The following is a 16,825-nucleotide window of genomic DNA, read 5'->3' on the forward strand; positions in this document are numbered from 1 at the left end:
CTCATAATTTCTTCATTTTATATTTTTGAGAAAAGGCTTTGTTTAGCATTATTTAGCTTTCTGTTTTTGCTTAATCAGTTTTTTAATAGAAAATAAAAATTTCTATTTTTGCTTATCAAGACTTTACTAAAAGTAGCATATCATTATGAAAACTATAGGTATGAGATAGGCTATTTAGGGAGGTTCTGATTTTATTTTTATAGCAAAGGTGCAGGTTATAAATGATCCCTACTAAACAATATATTCAGCATTAAAAAATAAAAACCACATTGCCCTCATTTGATATACCTTAATAAAAACTAATAGGTTACAAGTTTATTTCACTCACTTGCTTAACAAATATTTGTTGAGCACCTACTATGTGCCATGCACTGTTCTAGAGGTTGTGACTACATTAATGAACAAAACAAAGCAAACCCCTGTCCCCTCACATGTACCTCTCAATGGAAGAGGATGGGTAATAATATTAATTTTTAAAAATTAAGCAGATGATAGGAAAGGTAATTTTGTCTAAAAGATTAATTCTGTAGAATAAGAACCAGAGAACTCGGGGCACATTTTAATATTATTTCAAATGTGTCTGTAGAGAATTAATTGTGGATTAAGAAAACAAACATTTTATTATTGCCTTTGAGATTTTCTGAAGCTTCTCCCTCAATCATTTTACTTTTGATGAGTACTGTCACCCTGTCATAATTGCAAATCATCTTTTATCAAAATTAAACTCATTTACTGAACTCTAAGAGAATACACATGAAAATAATTAGTCCAACTCAACACTGAAGCTCGTGCAGTTTTGCAAATTCCAAAAAAGCAGAATTTGCAAAACTTATTGATAATTTTGTTAATACCAAATTATGACAAATAGTGTACTAAATTTGCTTAAAATGTGTCTTAATGATTTTTTTATCTTTCTTTATTGGAAATTTAAAATTTCATTTATCTAGTTTTTTCTTACTTCATCAACATTATTATTTGTTTTTAACCAAGTTATTTTTATTTAGCCATCCAAGTAAATGGCTAAATAAACTTTAAGAAGATATTTTTAAGTAGGTGTTACATGCATATGGTACAATATTAAAAAGTTAAAAAGGATATAAAATGAAAATAAGTCTCCATTTTTTTCTTATCCTCAGCTACCCAGATATCCTCCCTCAGTCATTTACTGTTGCTAGTTTCTTGTAGATCTTTCCAGTGATATTCTAAAGGAACTTCTTAAACTTTACATGCATATGAATCTTGTTAAAATGCAGATTCTGGTTCAGAGGGTTTGGGGTGAGGCTTAAGATTTCACATTTCTATGTTTCCAGCTGAGGCTGATGTTGCTGGCCTAGGACCATACTCCTGGTGGCAAAGCGATGAAGCACATTTATTTATGTTTGCACATTTATTTGTTTATAGGACGGAAGAGAGCAAGATACTCTCATACAGACATACAACTTATAGCTTTTTTACTACAACTTCAGCACTGGAGTTCCAGCTTTGAGCTTTGCTCTGTTACAAAGATTTTTTTTTTCTAATCTTTATCTGTCAGGAGTGATAATTTATACAGTATTTAAAAATCAAATCATAAATGAATGATGAAAGCTAGCAATATGACCATTTGGAGCATGCTACTAGGTGATACTTAAATCACAGAACTATGAGAATCTCTGTAAATTTTTCACCTTTTTTTTTTTTTAAAGGTTAGAAAGCCCTCAAATCCAAACCACCTCCTAAATTTTGGCAGAGGGCACACTGAGAACTTTAGCTTGCAACCAGTACCATTAATCTAATAAAAATACTTCATAATTGGAAATGGTACAATTAAGCTCCCTGAAATCAACATAAAGTGCAAAGATTATTTAAATATTTTAGTCATAGACACTCATATTCTATTCGCCTGAATAAAGTAGTCTCAAAAGATGACTATGATCAATATCACGAGGAATATAGATGTTGTCTTTGTTGAACCTGTATGTAAATTAATTCAGAAAGCATGGGGGCGACTCATAAAAGATGAAACATTCATGTTTGTTTCTTGCCTTCTGCAGAAAAATGAAGGCTAAGGACTCAAATGTGCCCATCTACGCTGTATGTAAAGTATGTTTCTATTAGTACTTTCTAACACAAGATTTGGTTTTAAAAGACAACCAGTATTAGAGGCACTTTTCAGAAAGATTTGGACCATCAAAGTCTCAATTTCTGTGTTATTGACAGAGAGCAAAGGGGAGTGCAGATTTCTCTTTGATACCAAGTTAGTGTCTATCAATGACTTCTTTGATTTAAATGGCTCCAGGGCTCTGGGTGCTGAGATGGTCTTGAAGTACGTGGGCTGTAGAGTCAGGTTGCAGGGAGAAGGTGATTTGGATCTGTCTCATCCTCTTGAGCGTGCACTGTTCTGTCTCCAGTTGTGATGCACAAACCTCGGTTATGCAGAGGTATACTAAATGGTACGCAGTGTCATAGAAAACAAATGGTGTGTCTTCCTGAAGTTTCAATTGAATTAAAAATTTGGCAGGTCTATGTTAAAACAGAATAAAAAACAGTCAAACAAACATGACTATACCACACAGTAGAATGCAAAAGCCTGATAGGTTTTTAAGTTAAACATGAGATTTCAAAACAATATCAAGTTTACATTTATGCCTTCAGGACCCTTGGGAAACACGTTTACTGGCTTCGGCCAGTAGAAAGTTGTTTCAGTGGGAATATTTTAGAAGTACTGTGATGTATATCGAAAGGGCATGAGGAGATCGGAAACTAGATCATTTGAATGGCAACTACATTTCTTTGCTTCCTGCAAGCCTCTGGAGTGAGTCTGTGCAAAATATTTTAGAACCAAGAAAGTTGCTTTCATTTTTCAAGATAACTGACTTGCTGCGGGAAATGAGGAAGTGACATAGAGGTTGCTGAGAGACCCAGACTGGTTTAGGAGATGTTATCAGTAAAGTTTTAATAAAGGATCTCTTTAGAGAAAAATCTGTGGCTTTGGGCTCTTTGTAGGCTTAAAGAGGTAAAAATACTTTTCTAGAATTAACTCATTTCTACCACAAGTAGAGAACGAGTTACTTCTTTACAGTATGCATGATATACAGTAAACATAGTCTGTCACATAGACCTGGTTTTAATTCCTAGCTTTAGACCTTGGACAGGAAACTAAAGTTCTCCAGGTCTCAGTGTTCTCATCTGAAAATTGGAGGACAACTACAAGGATAAAAGGAGTTAGCAGTAGATGGATGGATGTCTCTCTTGTTTTCCTCTCTTCTATGCCTGTGCTATTCCCATTCCCTTTGTGCCAGGGAAGTTGACAATAAATCGAAATTCTTTATTTGAATGGGAAAATGGTACTCTGTATGAGGAAGCCAGACCAAGTGACCTTGGTCTTTATCAACTATGAGATTCCCTCTGATAATTCATAAAAGCATTTTGCTAAGGAAACATTTAGAGAAACAAACTGCCTAAAATGTAAACATACTTAGATCCTACTGTTTACTGGCATTTCAAAATTGAATTTATACAAAAGGATGGCTAGAAACAAGCAGAGTATAGCTGTGTGGCATTTAGATGTATATTACATATGCATAATTAATTCCTGAAAAAGTTAAATACTCTTAGCATATGGATGGATGGTGATACACTCATGAGTTCATAATCATTATGGCAGTGGCTTTGTTTTACATAATTCTAAAGTAAATGTCACATTTCTTCTTTGGAGATTCCAAGACTGGGAGTCAGAAAAGCATTATGTTTGCAAGTCAATAGCTGGGTCAAAGGAGCTGCTCTTTCCCAAACAGGACTATTCACGTAGCTGGTACACTAAGCTTTATGAGGCGATGACTGCCACTAAATTCTCTTTGGAATTGAAATGCAATTACATATTGAGGACAAGTGCTAAATATAAACAGAAAAGGCCAAATACATGACTTTTTTTTTTTTTTTTGCTTTGTTTTTGCAGTGTGTTTGAAGGAAGAATTAACTACCCCAAACAGACTATAATCCTTAATTGAAACACACAGATCAGGCAATTTGGTGAATCCTTTAGAAGCTTTTTTCAGAAGTTTATTGTAGCTCTGAAGGACTGGTCTTTTCTTATGTCTATAAACAATGATAAAGATCCTAAGAAAATTAATTAAAAGAAGCAAGTCACTAAGAAATATGCAGAGTGAAATAGCATATTATACACCATAATAATTAGAAACAAATAGGCAATGTTACATGAAGATTCATGTATGTAAGTGGTAAAAATTATATAAATAGGAATGATTATTACAAAATTCAAGTTATGGCTTCTTTGGGGAAGGAGACAAATATACTCTGGTGCACACAGGGGTTTTCACTGAATGAATGATTCATGGGTATTTATTATTGTTTTTAAATATTGTTATAAATTTTTTTAGATGTTATATTTCCTAATTTTTAAAAATGACAAAGGCAAAATAAAAGGTAAAGCACAAAGTTGGTAAAAATAAAAGATAAAGCACAAAGTTGGTAAAAATAAAACAATGTAATATATTAATAAAAGAAAATACATTAATATGAAGTTGATGGATGTATCTTCGTACTATATTTTTAAAAAATTTAAATACATGCCATGTACAAGCCACAGCTAAAGTGTAAGTTCCTAAAAGGGTTGAAGTAAGTAGATATGTGAGTAAAGGTATATCATAAATACTAACAAAACATAATTATTGTACCTATCTTAATAATAAGAAAACTGGACTTTGGGACAAAATGTAATGTTGTTTATTCTCTCTCCAGTTCTTGTTTCGCCACTCATCCTCTGAGCCTACTCCATCTAGGCATCTGCTCCAACCTTCCAGGACTTTTGATAAATCATCTCCACCTATTTTTGTCTTTTCCTACCTAACCATTTCCAAAGCTTAGCATTTTTAATCTCTCAACTCTGGTAGTATTTATTATTTGTGTACCGTTAATTTGGTACTTATTATATGCTGTGTTTTAGTGTTATTAATATTCATGCATTTTTAAATTAAATTGTAATATTCTAGAGCTAGAAGGTATACCTTATTTATCTTTTAACACCTCCTGTCACCTCCCCCTAGGACCTGCCATATGGTAGAACCATGTCACCTGGCATATAGTAGAAAGTCAATAAACATGTCAGCAGTCGACTGAAAAATGGCTTCTGAAAGCGCATTAAAAGCTCTTTCAGGATGTTTAAGTATTTTGCCAATGCTATCCATTTACATTTTCTAAGCAATCTCTCAGCCAAAGTTTCAGAATGGACAGAGAAAGAGTCACTGTGGTTAGAGAGTGACTGACCCAAAGCTGTTTGGAGTCGCATCCGAGCCCGTAGCCCTGGTAGGAGGGCGTCCCCCTCTGGACGTCGTTGGGAACTCCCACATGTTCGTGACTGCATCTTAAAAACTTTTTGCCTCTGCAGCTGGAACAAAGTCCAACATAGAGTAAACAGTCCATAAATGCTTCTGCAAATGTGAGAGAATTAAATATCAGTCTATGATTATTTAATTCACCCTCATGGCTTCTAAACAACCTACCACTGAAGGCTTCCCAATGTGAGTCTTCAGTTCTGGTTTCTCCCTTTAGAGCAAGGGTGACTAGCCGGATAGAAGAGCCAGCCTGTCCCAGGCAGGATGCAGGTGTTAACACTAGAATTTGCACTCTGGATTTAAGGGCCAAGATGAGCAAGGATGGGGAGAGTGGACTGTGTTCTGCCACTGACAGTGGACTAGGGAAACCAAAAACAAATGTTTAAAAGGAAACAGGGAAGCCCATGGGATTGATCTCCAGTGCTTGTCCTGCTGGCCATTGAGAAGTAGTTGGAATTCCTCCTTTCTCTTGACATACAAGATAAGCTGTCTGCTGCAAACCTCTTTAAACATACTGTTTTTTGAATAGGCAACATATACAGCATATGGTATAAAATCCAAAGGGTCCAGTAAGGTACCATGGTAAAAAAGAAGTGTTTCTACTACCTTTGCCCAAAGTTGTTCTCTCTAAAGACATCTGCAGTTTCCAGTTATTCTACTTAATTTTAGGTATACATAAACATTTCATATTTTGGGTACACATACACATGTTTATATGTATTTATGTATCTTCAGACAAATGATTCATATAATAATATACTATATTGAATCTTGATTTTTTTCATTTAAGAACTTATGCTGTAATTCTTTTCATCTTTATTTTTAATATTTTTAAAATCTCTGTAATGAATAAATGATTTAAAAACAGTCTCTAATTCATTCTGTACCTGAAAGTCACCCACCAAGTTTTATAAATGCTTTATCTTAAACCTCATCTCCATCATGCATCTTTTTGCCTGTAGAAATCATATTCATTCTTCAAAGTTAATCTCAAAAAATTTGCCCTGCAGTAAACTTTCCTGAATATTGCCTCTCAAACCCTCCTCTAGTGGTTCTCTCTAAGCACTTAACAATAGTCTACTATTTTTTGATTGTCCTCTGATTCTCCTTTGTTAATATAATAGCCATGAAGGTATAAATAATACTCAATAATGATGTTATTGAGTACTTATATGTACCAGACATTTTGCTAAGTATGTTATATTCACTACCTTATTAATCCCTGCAACACACCTCTAAAGTTAGTGACATCATATCATTTTTATAGCATACTTGTCAGTACCCTTACAATATCACCTTGACTCACTCTCGAGATCATGAGCAGACCATTTCCTTATACACCAAATGGTTTCTGGCATCTTGCTGCCGCAGCGACCTCTCAAAAGTTTGCTTAGCCCAAGTGGGTAAATCAGAAGTGCCAACATATTGGCACACTGAAATGACCCTTAACAAATGAGGTATAGTTGTTGATGGATGAATGCTCCAGCTTTCTCTCCCTTTGGTGGGAAAATTTTGAGTTGCAGTCTACACAGTCACCAATAAGCTCTCTGTGTGATTGAGCCTCAGTAGCCTATCATAGTAAACTCCTCTTTATCTCACCCTTTGCTCACTTTTAGGAATCACCTGCCAAATAAACTACTTCTACTCAAATCCTTGTCTCAAGGTCTCCTTTTGGGGCAGTAAAAGCTAAGGAAACAGGTTTAGAGTGTATAAGAACCTCAGATCAGGCCATGAGTACTGTATTCCCCACATAATATGTTTCATAATGTAAGCTAAAGTCAGAACTTTATACGTACTTCTGCCAGTCAACAACATTGTATATTTTGGCATGTCTCTTTTCCACCTCAGTACATCAGGACATGCATTTTAAGCACTGTTAGCTAAACACGTGCTCCTAATTTGTTACTGAAACTGATTTAAAGAAAAAAGTTTCTCATGCTTGTTTACTTGCTGAGTGTCTTCTCACTGTTGTTTTACAGATAGCAACTTCATCCTTGCAAATGCCCAGGTGGCTAAGGGTTTCCCCATAGTCTACTGTTCTGATGGCTTTTGTGAGCTTGCTGGATTTGCCCGAACTGAAGTCATGCAGAAGAGTTGCAGCTGCAAATTCTTATTTGGGGTTGAAACCAACGAGCAACTGATGCTTCAAATAGACAAGTCGCTGGAGGAAAAGACAGAATTCAAAGGAGAAATTATGTTCTACAAGAAGAATGGTGAGTTGGCTTTCTTTGATTGGTGCTCATTGGACAGTAGTGAAAGGTCACCTTCTTTCAACCTAGTAATTGCTCCATAATTCCCATAAAGGCTTAATGGTATTTCTCATAAATAGTCTTTTGTTGAAGTTCCACAAATGATTTGGATGATGGCCTTCTTTTAACCAACAGCAGCATAAATTGCCTAAACATTTAGCATTAGAATTATAACTCTGATGTCAATATATTAATTAAGTTAACATATGTTAAAATAAAGTACGTTACTATTATATATGGTCATTTGACAAGGACAACACCAGAGAGAAATGCACAGCAACAATATACAAGGAGCCTGCGTATTGTTATGAATTCACCTTTTATACTCCAGACAAAGATATATACATTTCTTTCTTTCTTTTTTTTTTTTAATCATTGTATTTGGATCTTTTTTGACAACATTTAAATTGTACTCTAATTCAGAGTTCCTCAACTTTGGCACTATTGATATTCGGGCCAGGTAATTGTGTTGTGGGAGGCTGTGCTGTGCATTGTGGGTGATCAACAGCATCCCTAGCCTCTATATTTTGCTCTCAGCACTTAGTCTATGGGTCTTGGTCAGGAAGAGAAATAGGAGCCTGAACACAGGAACTTCATCCCCATTTATAAACGATTAGTCTTTGGAGGACGTTCTTTGAGCATGTGAATTTTTGATATGCAGCAGTCATGAAGTATTGGAGAGTGCCCTTTGGGCAGCGGGGACAGGATACCCCAATTCTTGGCACTAGGAACAGAGTTAAGACCATTGTGTGTTTCTCAGAGGCAATAGATGAGGCCTACGTCGCAAATATTATAAAATAAAAGGATTCCAGCTCTATCTAATTATAGTATAATAATTGAAAAGAGAGCCTGAGATAAAAGAAAATGGAGGATGTCACTGAGAATGCAGACTGGAAGGGAATGATAAAACTGCCATCTGGTGGAACAAAGGGAAAGGGATATCTTTTGTCTGAAATATCCGCTGACTGCAGACTTAACCTATACGAGGTTGTTTGTATAGGTCATTCCAAATCCAATTGAGTGTCTTCCTTTTTAAGCCCTTCAAAATATCCAAATATGGCACTACTGAAGAAGGTTTAGGCCAAAGGATAATCTAAGTGGGAAGCCCAAAAGACAGAGATTTTGGAAGCTAGATAGATAAAAAAAAATATGGAGCATAAAATGGGAGTCAACACTCAAAAAGATTTCCTGAGCCCAGTATTTTATAAGGTGCCCTTGGGTGGAAATCATTAAAGGCACCAAGAAAGAATAAGATTTGATTTTTTTAAATTAAGTAATAATTAAGAAGACACAAATAAATGTAATATGAAAACATTTCTTTATCTAAAATGGAGATAGTAATATTTCACATTTTTATGCTCAGAGCTAACATTTCTCATTTATTGTCCTTTTCTAGATTGTCCAGGGTCTTTCTATATTTCAGAAGTGGGTACCATTAAGATGCCTTTCAAAAAGCAGTCCTCTCTATTTCTGTTGATATACAAAAGGCATTAACCAGGGTTGTTCTGGACAGGCATAAGTGTGATTACTCTAACTAAGGGTAACCATTTTGTTAATTTTGTATTTATCTTCTCTTTTTTTAACATAATCAATATATACATGTATATAAATATACATGTAGGTGTATATCTATCTATCTATCTATCTATCTGTCTGTCTGTCTGTCTGTCTGTCTATCTATCTATCTATCTATCTATCTATCTATCTATCTATCTATCTATCTTTGTGGTTCCCTCTTTTTCTTACACATAGTATACTTTGCGTACTGTTCTGCGCCCTATATATTGCACAACTGTATATACTTTGCAGAACAATATATGCTGGAGATTTCAATCTTTTTTACAGCTGCTTATTATTACATCATATGGATCTATCATGGTGATTCAACCAATCTCTGTTGACAAACATTTGTGTTCCCTCTATAATGTAGTCTGTTTTCTTTGCTCTTTCTGCCTCTTTGTTTTAAATACTTCTTTTGTTACTTAGAAAGTTTTGTGTATTTTTCTGAAAGTTATCTTTTATGTAAGACGTTTACCTTTATATAATACAAACATTCCCACTTTTTAAAGATTTTGTCTTCATTTCCTACTATAAGCAATGTTGTAATTAGCTGGGAGCTACTTCTCCCTCCTTCCCTCTCCCCCAACTAATATCATGTTTTTTCAGTACCTACTAATACCTTTAAGACAATTCTCATGTTGCTTCTGCTTTCCTTATAGTATCCCTAGTTCCTCTCACCTCTCTCATAGCTATAGTTACATTGTCAGAGAAAATAACAAATATATATATTCTGTCACTCTTGTCTGCCATCATTTAATCCTATTGATACAGATAAATATGCTTCCTGACCACTATATATCCTTACCCTAAAGTTTCTCCCATTATTTCTTGGTTTTCTGAAGCTCGTTGTCCGAGCCATCTCAGGAATAGCTCATGGGAACCATTTTCCTGAGCTCTTGCATGTTAATAACATTTTGATTGTAGCCCTTATACTTGTAGATCAATTTAGCTGAAAATTAAAACTTTGGCTCATATTTTCTTCATTTAAATATCTCAATTATGTTATTCCCTTGTGTACTGGTATGGAGTATTGCTTTACCCTAAAAGTGCTCTAAATTAAGTGACTTGTTTTTTTGTCTTCATTGTTAAATGAATTTTATTCTATTTTTTTTTTAATCCAATAGTTTTACTCTAGTACATTTTGGCATAGGCCATGGGTTAGCAAACTTTTTCTGAAAAGGGCCAGATAGAAAGTATTATATGTATTGTAGGCCATACAGTCTATGTTGCAAGTGCTCAATTCTGTCATCGTAGTGTGGAAGCAGCCATAGAAAATATGTAAGTGAATAGATGTGGCTGTCTTCAGTAAATCTTTATTAACAACAGCAAGAATTGGGCTAGATTTGGCCTGTAGGACACAATTTACTGATTCCTGGTATAGAATATTTTGAGTCAAATATTTCCCCTAAATCATAGTATGCCCTGTAGAATTTATGTTTAAGTCTCTTTTACTTGGGGAAATTTTTCCTGAATTCTAACTATCATCATTGTTCTGTTCTATTGTTTTGGTTTTCTTCTTTATGATCATCTATTATAAAGTATGTTGGATCTTCTTTTCCTATCCTCTATACCTATTATTTTCTTAACATTATGTTAAATGAAATAAGCTATTCACAGAAGGACAAATACTGCATGATTCCACTTATATAAGGTTATCTAAAGGAGTCAAACTTATAGACGCAGAGAATAGAATGGTGGTTGCCAGGAGTTGAGGGGAAGGAGAAATGGAAAAATTGTTGTTTAACGGGTATAAAGTTTTAATTATGCAAGATGAATAAATTGGAGAGATCTACTGAACAACATAGTATAGTTATGGTATTATGTACTGCATGACTTTCTAATGCTCCATCAGATTTTCCAAGAAGTAGAACACTGGTTTCTAATAACTTGAACTCAGAACCTAACACACAGTGTTTTGGGGAAGGCTTTAATTTCCCACCAAATTTCCTAGAATAAAACCATAGCATAGTGAGGTAAGATTGAACTTTATCTTGTTCAGAATTTCACCATTTCAGAAAATCTTGTCACTGAGTCACAGTACTTGTCAGGGAGGCAGCACATCTGCATGGGTTCTGCACTTGGAGTTGTCACATTCACAGTGACCATGCATATTCGTCCAATTATCCAACTGCCTTATTGTATCTTCTATTGTAGTCAATCATCTCTGAATATTTCATGTTGAGATGCATATTATTTTATTAGATATGACTTCACTTTTATTTTTGATAATATCACTGTTAATAATACTATTACTTTTCTGAAAATGTATATAGATAGGCAAGTTTTAGTATTATGATTTTTCAGTTCTAAATAGAAAAGAAGAAAACACAAGTATTTGTTACAAAGGGAAACTTAGGTCTGATAGGGTCGTGAATAAAACTTTAATTCACAAACTCACTCCTTCGCATGTTACCTTCAAGATTTGCCATTTATTTCCATGTACTCCTGAACTATTGCTTACCTACTATTTTTCTTTAAGTTGAATCACTCTTTTTTAACTCAATTGCAAGCAAAAGAAAAATAAATCACTACTCCAATGGAAAACCAGTATCACTATCCTCAAATAGAAGGTAATCATAAATAAATATCCAATAAAAACATTGTTAACTTTTTAAAATTAAAAAAAGTATACCATGAAATCTAAGTAGTGATGTCTAATTGATTATGATTTACCAAGCAGCCAAGCATCAGTATGTTATTTTATTTAATTTTTTAAATAACACTTCAGAATAAATACAAATTGTCTCACATTTGCAGATTTGGAAACTGTGATGCAGAAAAATGAATTGAATATAGATCTGTATGTTATGTGATAGACAGTCTTCAGCTTGTCATTGCCTGAGCAATCCTCACTTGTTCATTTCTTTACCCACTAATGCACTTTGCATATCTTTATTTTCACATTTCTTTATTTAATTTTATCATGACATGGAAAAAATGCCTAGAAAAATCAATGCTGAATCTGTAGGTTTTTTTTCTTTCTAAATGTAATTAGATTGTCAACTTTTTGTAATACGGACTTTAAATATATATTTGTGACAACAAAAATAATTTATTTATAATTTACTTTTTGTTTGCTTGTTTGTTTAGGGAGAATACCTCTTAAAGGAGATCCTTTGTTTACTCAGTAGCTAAATGTACATTTGGATGCAAATTAGAAGCTAAAAAACTAAATTGTCCAGTAAATAAAAAGTGGTGTGGAGTGTGGGGAGAAAGCTGGAGCCAGGAAGCTGAAGAGAATGACTTGGATTAGGATGAGTGGAAAAAGAGAAGAAATTGGGAAAGAAAGGAAGAGATGAGAGAAAGGGAGAGATCGAGAGAAATGGGGAGATAGCCGGTGTATCTGTTTCCTTCAAAATGTCTCCCCGCGTTTGATAGGCTAGCTATATATTTCTGTTTCAAAACACATTAAAACTTAATACACAGATAAAATGTAAGATATTTATAGGCATTACCTAAAATAGTCTATGCACTACTGAGAGTATGCATAACACTAATTGAGCAACACACTATCTTCACTCCAATGTACACATAAATTGTATGAATTAGTTGTATTCATACTCATTGTTACAGGGTCAGCTCATGATAAAAGACAAAGGGAAGCAGATTTTTTCATGACCTTCTTTTTTTTACAATGAGCTGCTCATGACAGATAATTATAGTAAGAAACATTTTCCTCCTGATGATGTTTGCATTTAAGGTATTCTTAGTAAATTCTATAACTCTCAGTTATTCAGTATGACTCTGCAAAAGATTTTTAGAATATTTGATTATGCCCTCTAGGTACTTAGAATTAGAGCTCAGTATGGAAAAAAGACAAAGCCTTGGGGTTGTAGAATGTCAAATTATTCTCAAAATTAACATTTAAAATGTGCAGCATAGTTAGTTTTTTATTTGACAGTTAAGAAACGGATTGTAGCATTTTATATAGAATGGTTTTATGTAAGATCTAATTTCAGAGCAAGGAATGTCACGTGCATGCATGTAATAAGTGAACAATAAGGAAATTCTTTTTTAATGCAAAGTGTTGTATCTAAATGAGTGGAGGTTCCCAGCATGAGTATCATTTGTAGTCACCTTAGATTTTCACCACTCTTAGAGAACAATGAGGCAAGCCAGCCAGCCAGCCAGGAATTTTTTCATCGAGAGATTAGAGATAAAAGAAACCTTGTCTTAAGATTGTGTGAGACCCAGGGAAGAAGGAAAGATAATTCTGAATAAAGCGAGATTACTTCTCCAACTAACCAGCCCTTCCAAGGATCCAGACTACAGTCCAAGAGAAAGGCAATGCAAAGGCAAGTGCAATATTTTTCATAACGATATCTCCTTGGGCTATTGATGCTGTCAAAGCCACAGCACCATGGGCATTAACCGTGAATGGAATGGTACCTCTGGCAGCAACTGAAACATCAACGTGAGCTTGGAAGATGATGCAGAACTTCAAGTATTGCATTATTGGGAGCCAAGAGGACTAGGTTGGGGAGACATTTCTTCCAGATTTTAGAAGTACTTGTGAAGAGCACAATGGGGAATCAGTTTCCTGAAAAACTAATGAAGGTAGAACCTTGGAAACTTTTTTTCTGTGAAATAGATACAACTGTATTTTTACTCATGGCTTGTAGGGTCAAGGAAGCACAGCATAGTTTACTAGTGTTCCAGTTATCTATTTCTTCATAACAACTACCTCAACCACCTCAGAATTTCGGGGCTTAAAATAGCAACTATTATATCTTACAATATTGTGGGTCAGGAATCCAGGCTGGGCTTGGCTGAATGATTCTTCTTCCTCGTGGAGTCAGCAGGGGATGGTTGGTAGGTGGGGTTCAGATGGGAGATGCACTGCCTTAGAGGATCTTGGGTGGCTTCACCCACACGTCTGGCATCTTGAAAGTCTGGGATCAGTTAGGATAGTCTACTGAAGTGTCTATATATAACCTCTTCAGCATGGAGGCCTCCAGGTATTCTCATGTTCCATGAACCAGGCAGAGGATGCAAGACATTTTGTGACCTTGTTTAGGATGTCACTTAGCATAACTTCTTTCATACCATATTAGTATTTTGGTTGGGGCAGCCATAAGTATGCCCAGATTCATGAGAAGGGGACCTAGACACCAACTCTTGATAGGAAGAGTGCCAAAAAAAAATATGCAGCCATGTTTCACAAACTTCACATCTAAATTTGTAGAAATACATTTATTGAGCATGTACGTCTGTATGTAGCAAGAGGCAAAAGGACATTTAATTCGGATGCTCATGAAATTTGCAATTTTCATAATGTTTGAAGGGCCACCAAATAGGGACCATTCTTCCAACAACTAAGCTTATTAACGAACGCTGGGTCAGATTTTTGTTGCCATTCACAGTCTGAGGCCTTCCTTGAGACTTTTCATACTCAAAATACAAGAGCATTTTATGATGCTTTTATGGTTTTATGATGATTTTTCTTATGTCTTTTCAGTTTTGAAAAGATATTATATTTCTGTCCTCTGTCTTTTGCATTCAAGAGGTAAACAAGTTCAAAGTGATTGCAACAAGACGGCAAAGGGCTCAAAAATAACATGAAGGCCACACTTGCAGCCTGTGTGAGGACCCTGCCTTGCCTTGTCGTTTATATTACTATTTGCATATATTCAAGATTTGTACTTGTAAATGTAGGCAGCTTTCCTTGTCTACTTCTCATATATCTGAACAGGCTACTCTAACAGAATGCTTATTCTTTTTCTATGCTCATGGTTAAAGTTGCATTGTTTTAATCAATGAGCAGGAGTTTTACATCAGTCCATTTATTGAAGTACTCACCCAGGATCTCCAGCCAGCATGATCAGAACAAAGTGAGACTGACCCGTAGATTGGGCCTCCATGCATTCATCAGGAACTGCTTAGCTCTGCCTGTCCTGCTGAGATTGAGCAGTCACTGTTCCCGTTTAACTAAATTTCCTACATACCTTCCCTTCTTCAGAGTCAGCCTTCCTGCCTTAATACAGATGACCTCATAAAACAGTAACAGCTAACATTTACCGATTGTTCACTAAGGGCTGAGCTCTGTGCTCTGTTCATTGCCTGTTACTTCATTTAGTCCTCTCATCAACTCGAGGCAGATCTTCTTTAATACCTCATTTCAGTTAAAGAAACTGATTTGCAGAGAAGTTAAGTGGAAGGGCTAGGATCTAAGTCCTGGCAGTCTGACTCCTGAGCCCTGTACTCTTAAACACTAAGCCATACTCATGGGCATGGTCACCTACGCTTCCTACATAGTAGCCAGTGGCGCTACCTTGCCTGCCTCTGGTCGATAAATGGACTTCCCAGGTGCTATACATACCCTCCAGGGAATAACTGGCAAACTAGCAAAGAAAGAACTCATTAAGTTACTCATTTTTGTACCTGTGGTATTCATTATACCATCTTTATGAGCCAGAAATAAAACATAACCACGTTTGAGAATCTTTGGAGTGAAACAAGTTCCCTTTGAAACAAGAGGAGCTTATTATTTTAAAGGTTCTCTCTCTGAAGTGGGAAGAAATGATATTGAACTTGGAGGCAAAGGTCTGGCAAAGGTCTTCTCACTACATTTACTAGTCTCCTATGACAAAGCCTTCGGTGGTTTCCCATTGCCTTTCAGGATAAATGCAAAGTCTTGAGTCTGGCATACAGGGCCACTCACGAGCTAGCTCCAGTCTATGGTGTTTCTCTTTAAAATCATCCTTTCCCTTTTCCACCCTCCCTTCTCTCCTCATTCCCACTCCAATACAGTCCTGGCCTCTGCCTGACTATTTTATAGTTGTTTTTTTAATGTTTCTAACTTGCCTGAGCCTTTGTGCATGATGTTCCCTCATCACCTTCTGCCCCCATTCTCACATTAAGTTAATAAAGTCATCAAAACTCAGTTCAAGCCTATCTCATCTGTGAGGTCTTCACCAACTATGACCTTCTGTTTCACATTCTGTTTCCGTTCTTTGTCATAGGTACCATCTTACAGTGAACTAAACGTTTTTGTTCCCCTAACATTCCTCTGTTGAAACTCTAATCCTGATTTGATTAGGAGGTGGGGCTTTTGGGAGATGATTAGGCCTTGAGGGTAGAGCCCTCACAAATGGGATTAGGGCCCTTATAAAAAGAGGCCACAGAGGTAGCTTGCTCTCTTTCTACCATGTGAAGATATTACAAGAAGCCAGCAGTCAGCATCCCAGAAGAGGGTCCTCACCAGACCATGCTGGCACCCTCGTTTTGGACTTCCAGCCTTCAGAGCGGTGAGAAATAAATTTCTGTTGTTTATAAGTCACTAGATCTATGATACCTTGTTATAACAGACAAAGACATACCCTGTGTTATAACTTTCTCTTTATACATCTATCTCCCCATAAAATTTTGCATAGTTAGGGTGGACTTTCTTTCTGGTGCCACATTAATCTTGGTATCTGTAGTGCCTAAAACAGTTCTTGGTACATGAGAAATGCTTAAATACTTACTGACTGGTTGAATGAATAAAAGTGTGTGTGTGTGTGTGTGTGTGTGTGTGTGTGTGTGTGTTTCATGTTTCAATCGAAGCCTTGTACTGCTCCTGTATTGGAAATTGGAATAGCCTTGAGGCACTGTGAGTCTATCACTATATTCTCCTATAAACTCATTTTGTTCTTCTGTTTCAACTTCATGATTTCCTCTCCTTCCAAGTGTCCTCAGACCTCT

At 35.7% G+C, this 16,825-nt stretch overlaps 1 protein-coding gene across 1 annotated transcript in view; it reads left to right on the forward strand.

Annotated features, from left to right (window-relative positions):
* Positions 1-16,825, forward strand: part of KCNH8 (potassium voltage-gated channel subfamily H member 8) — a 318,741-nt gene that overhangs the window by 95,563 nt on the left and 206,353 nt on the right. Inside the window, exon 2 of the mRNA XM_011355828.1 lies at positions 7,313-7,546. Coding sequence (XP_011354130.1) covers positions 7,313-7,546 — 234 coding nt within the window. The remainder of the gene's footprint in view (positions 1-7,312; positions 7,547-16,825) is intronic.

The sequence above is a fragment of the Pteropus vampyrus genome, unplaced genomic scaffold (assembly GCF_000151845.1).
Source record: "Pteropus vampyrus isolate Shadow unplaced genomic scaffold, Pvam_2.0 Scaffold1, whole genome shotgun sequence".
Classification (NCBI taxonomy): Eukaryota; Metazoa; Chordata; class Mammalia; order Chiroptera; family Pteropodidae; genus Pteropus; species Pteropus vampyrus.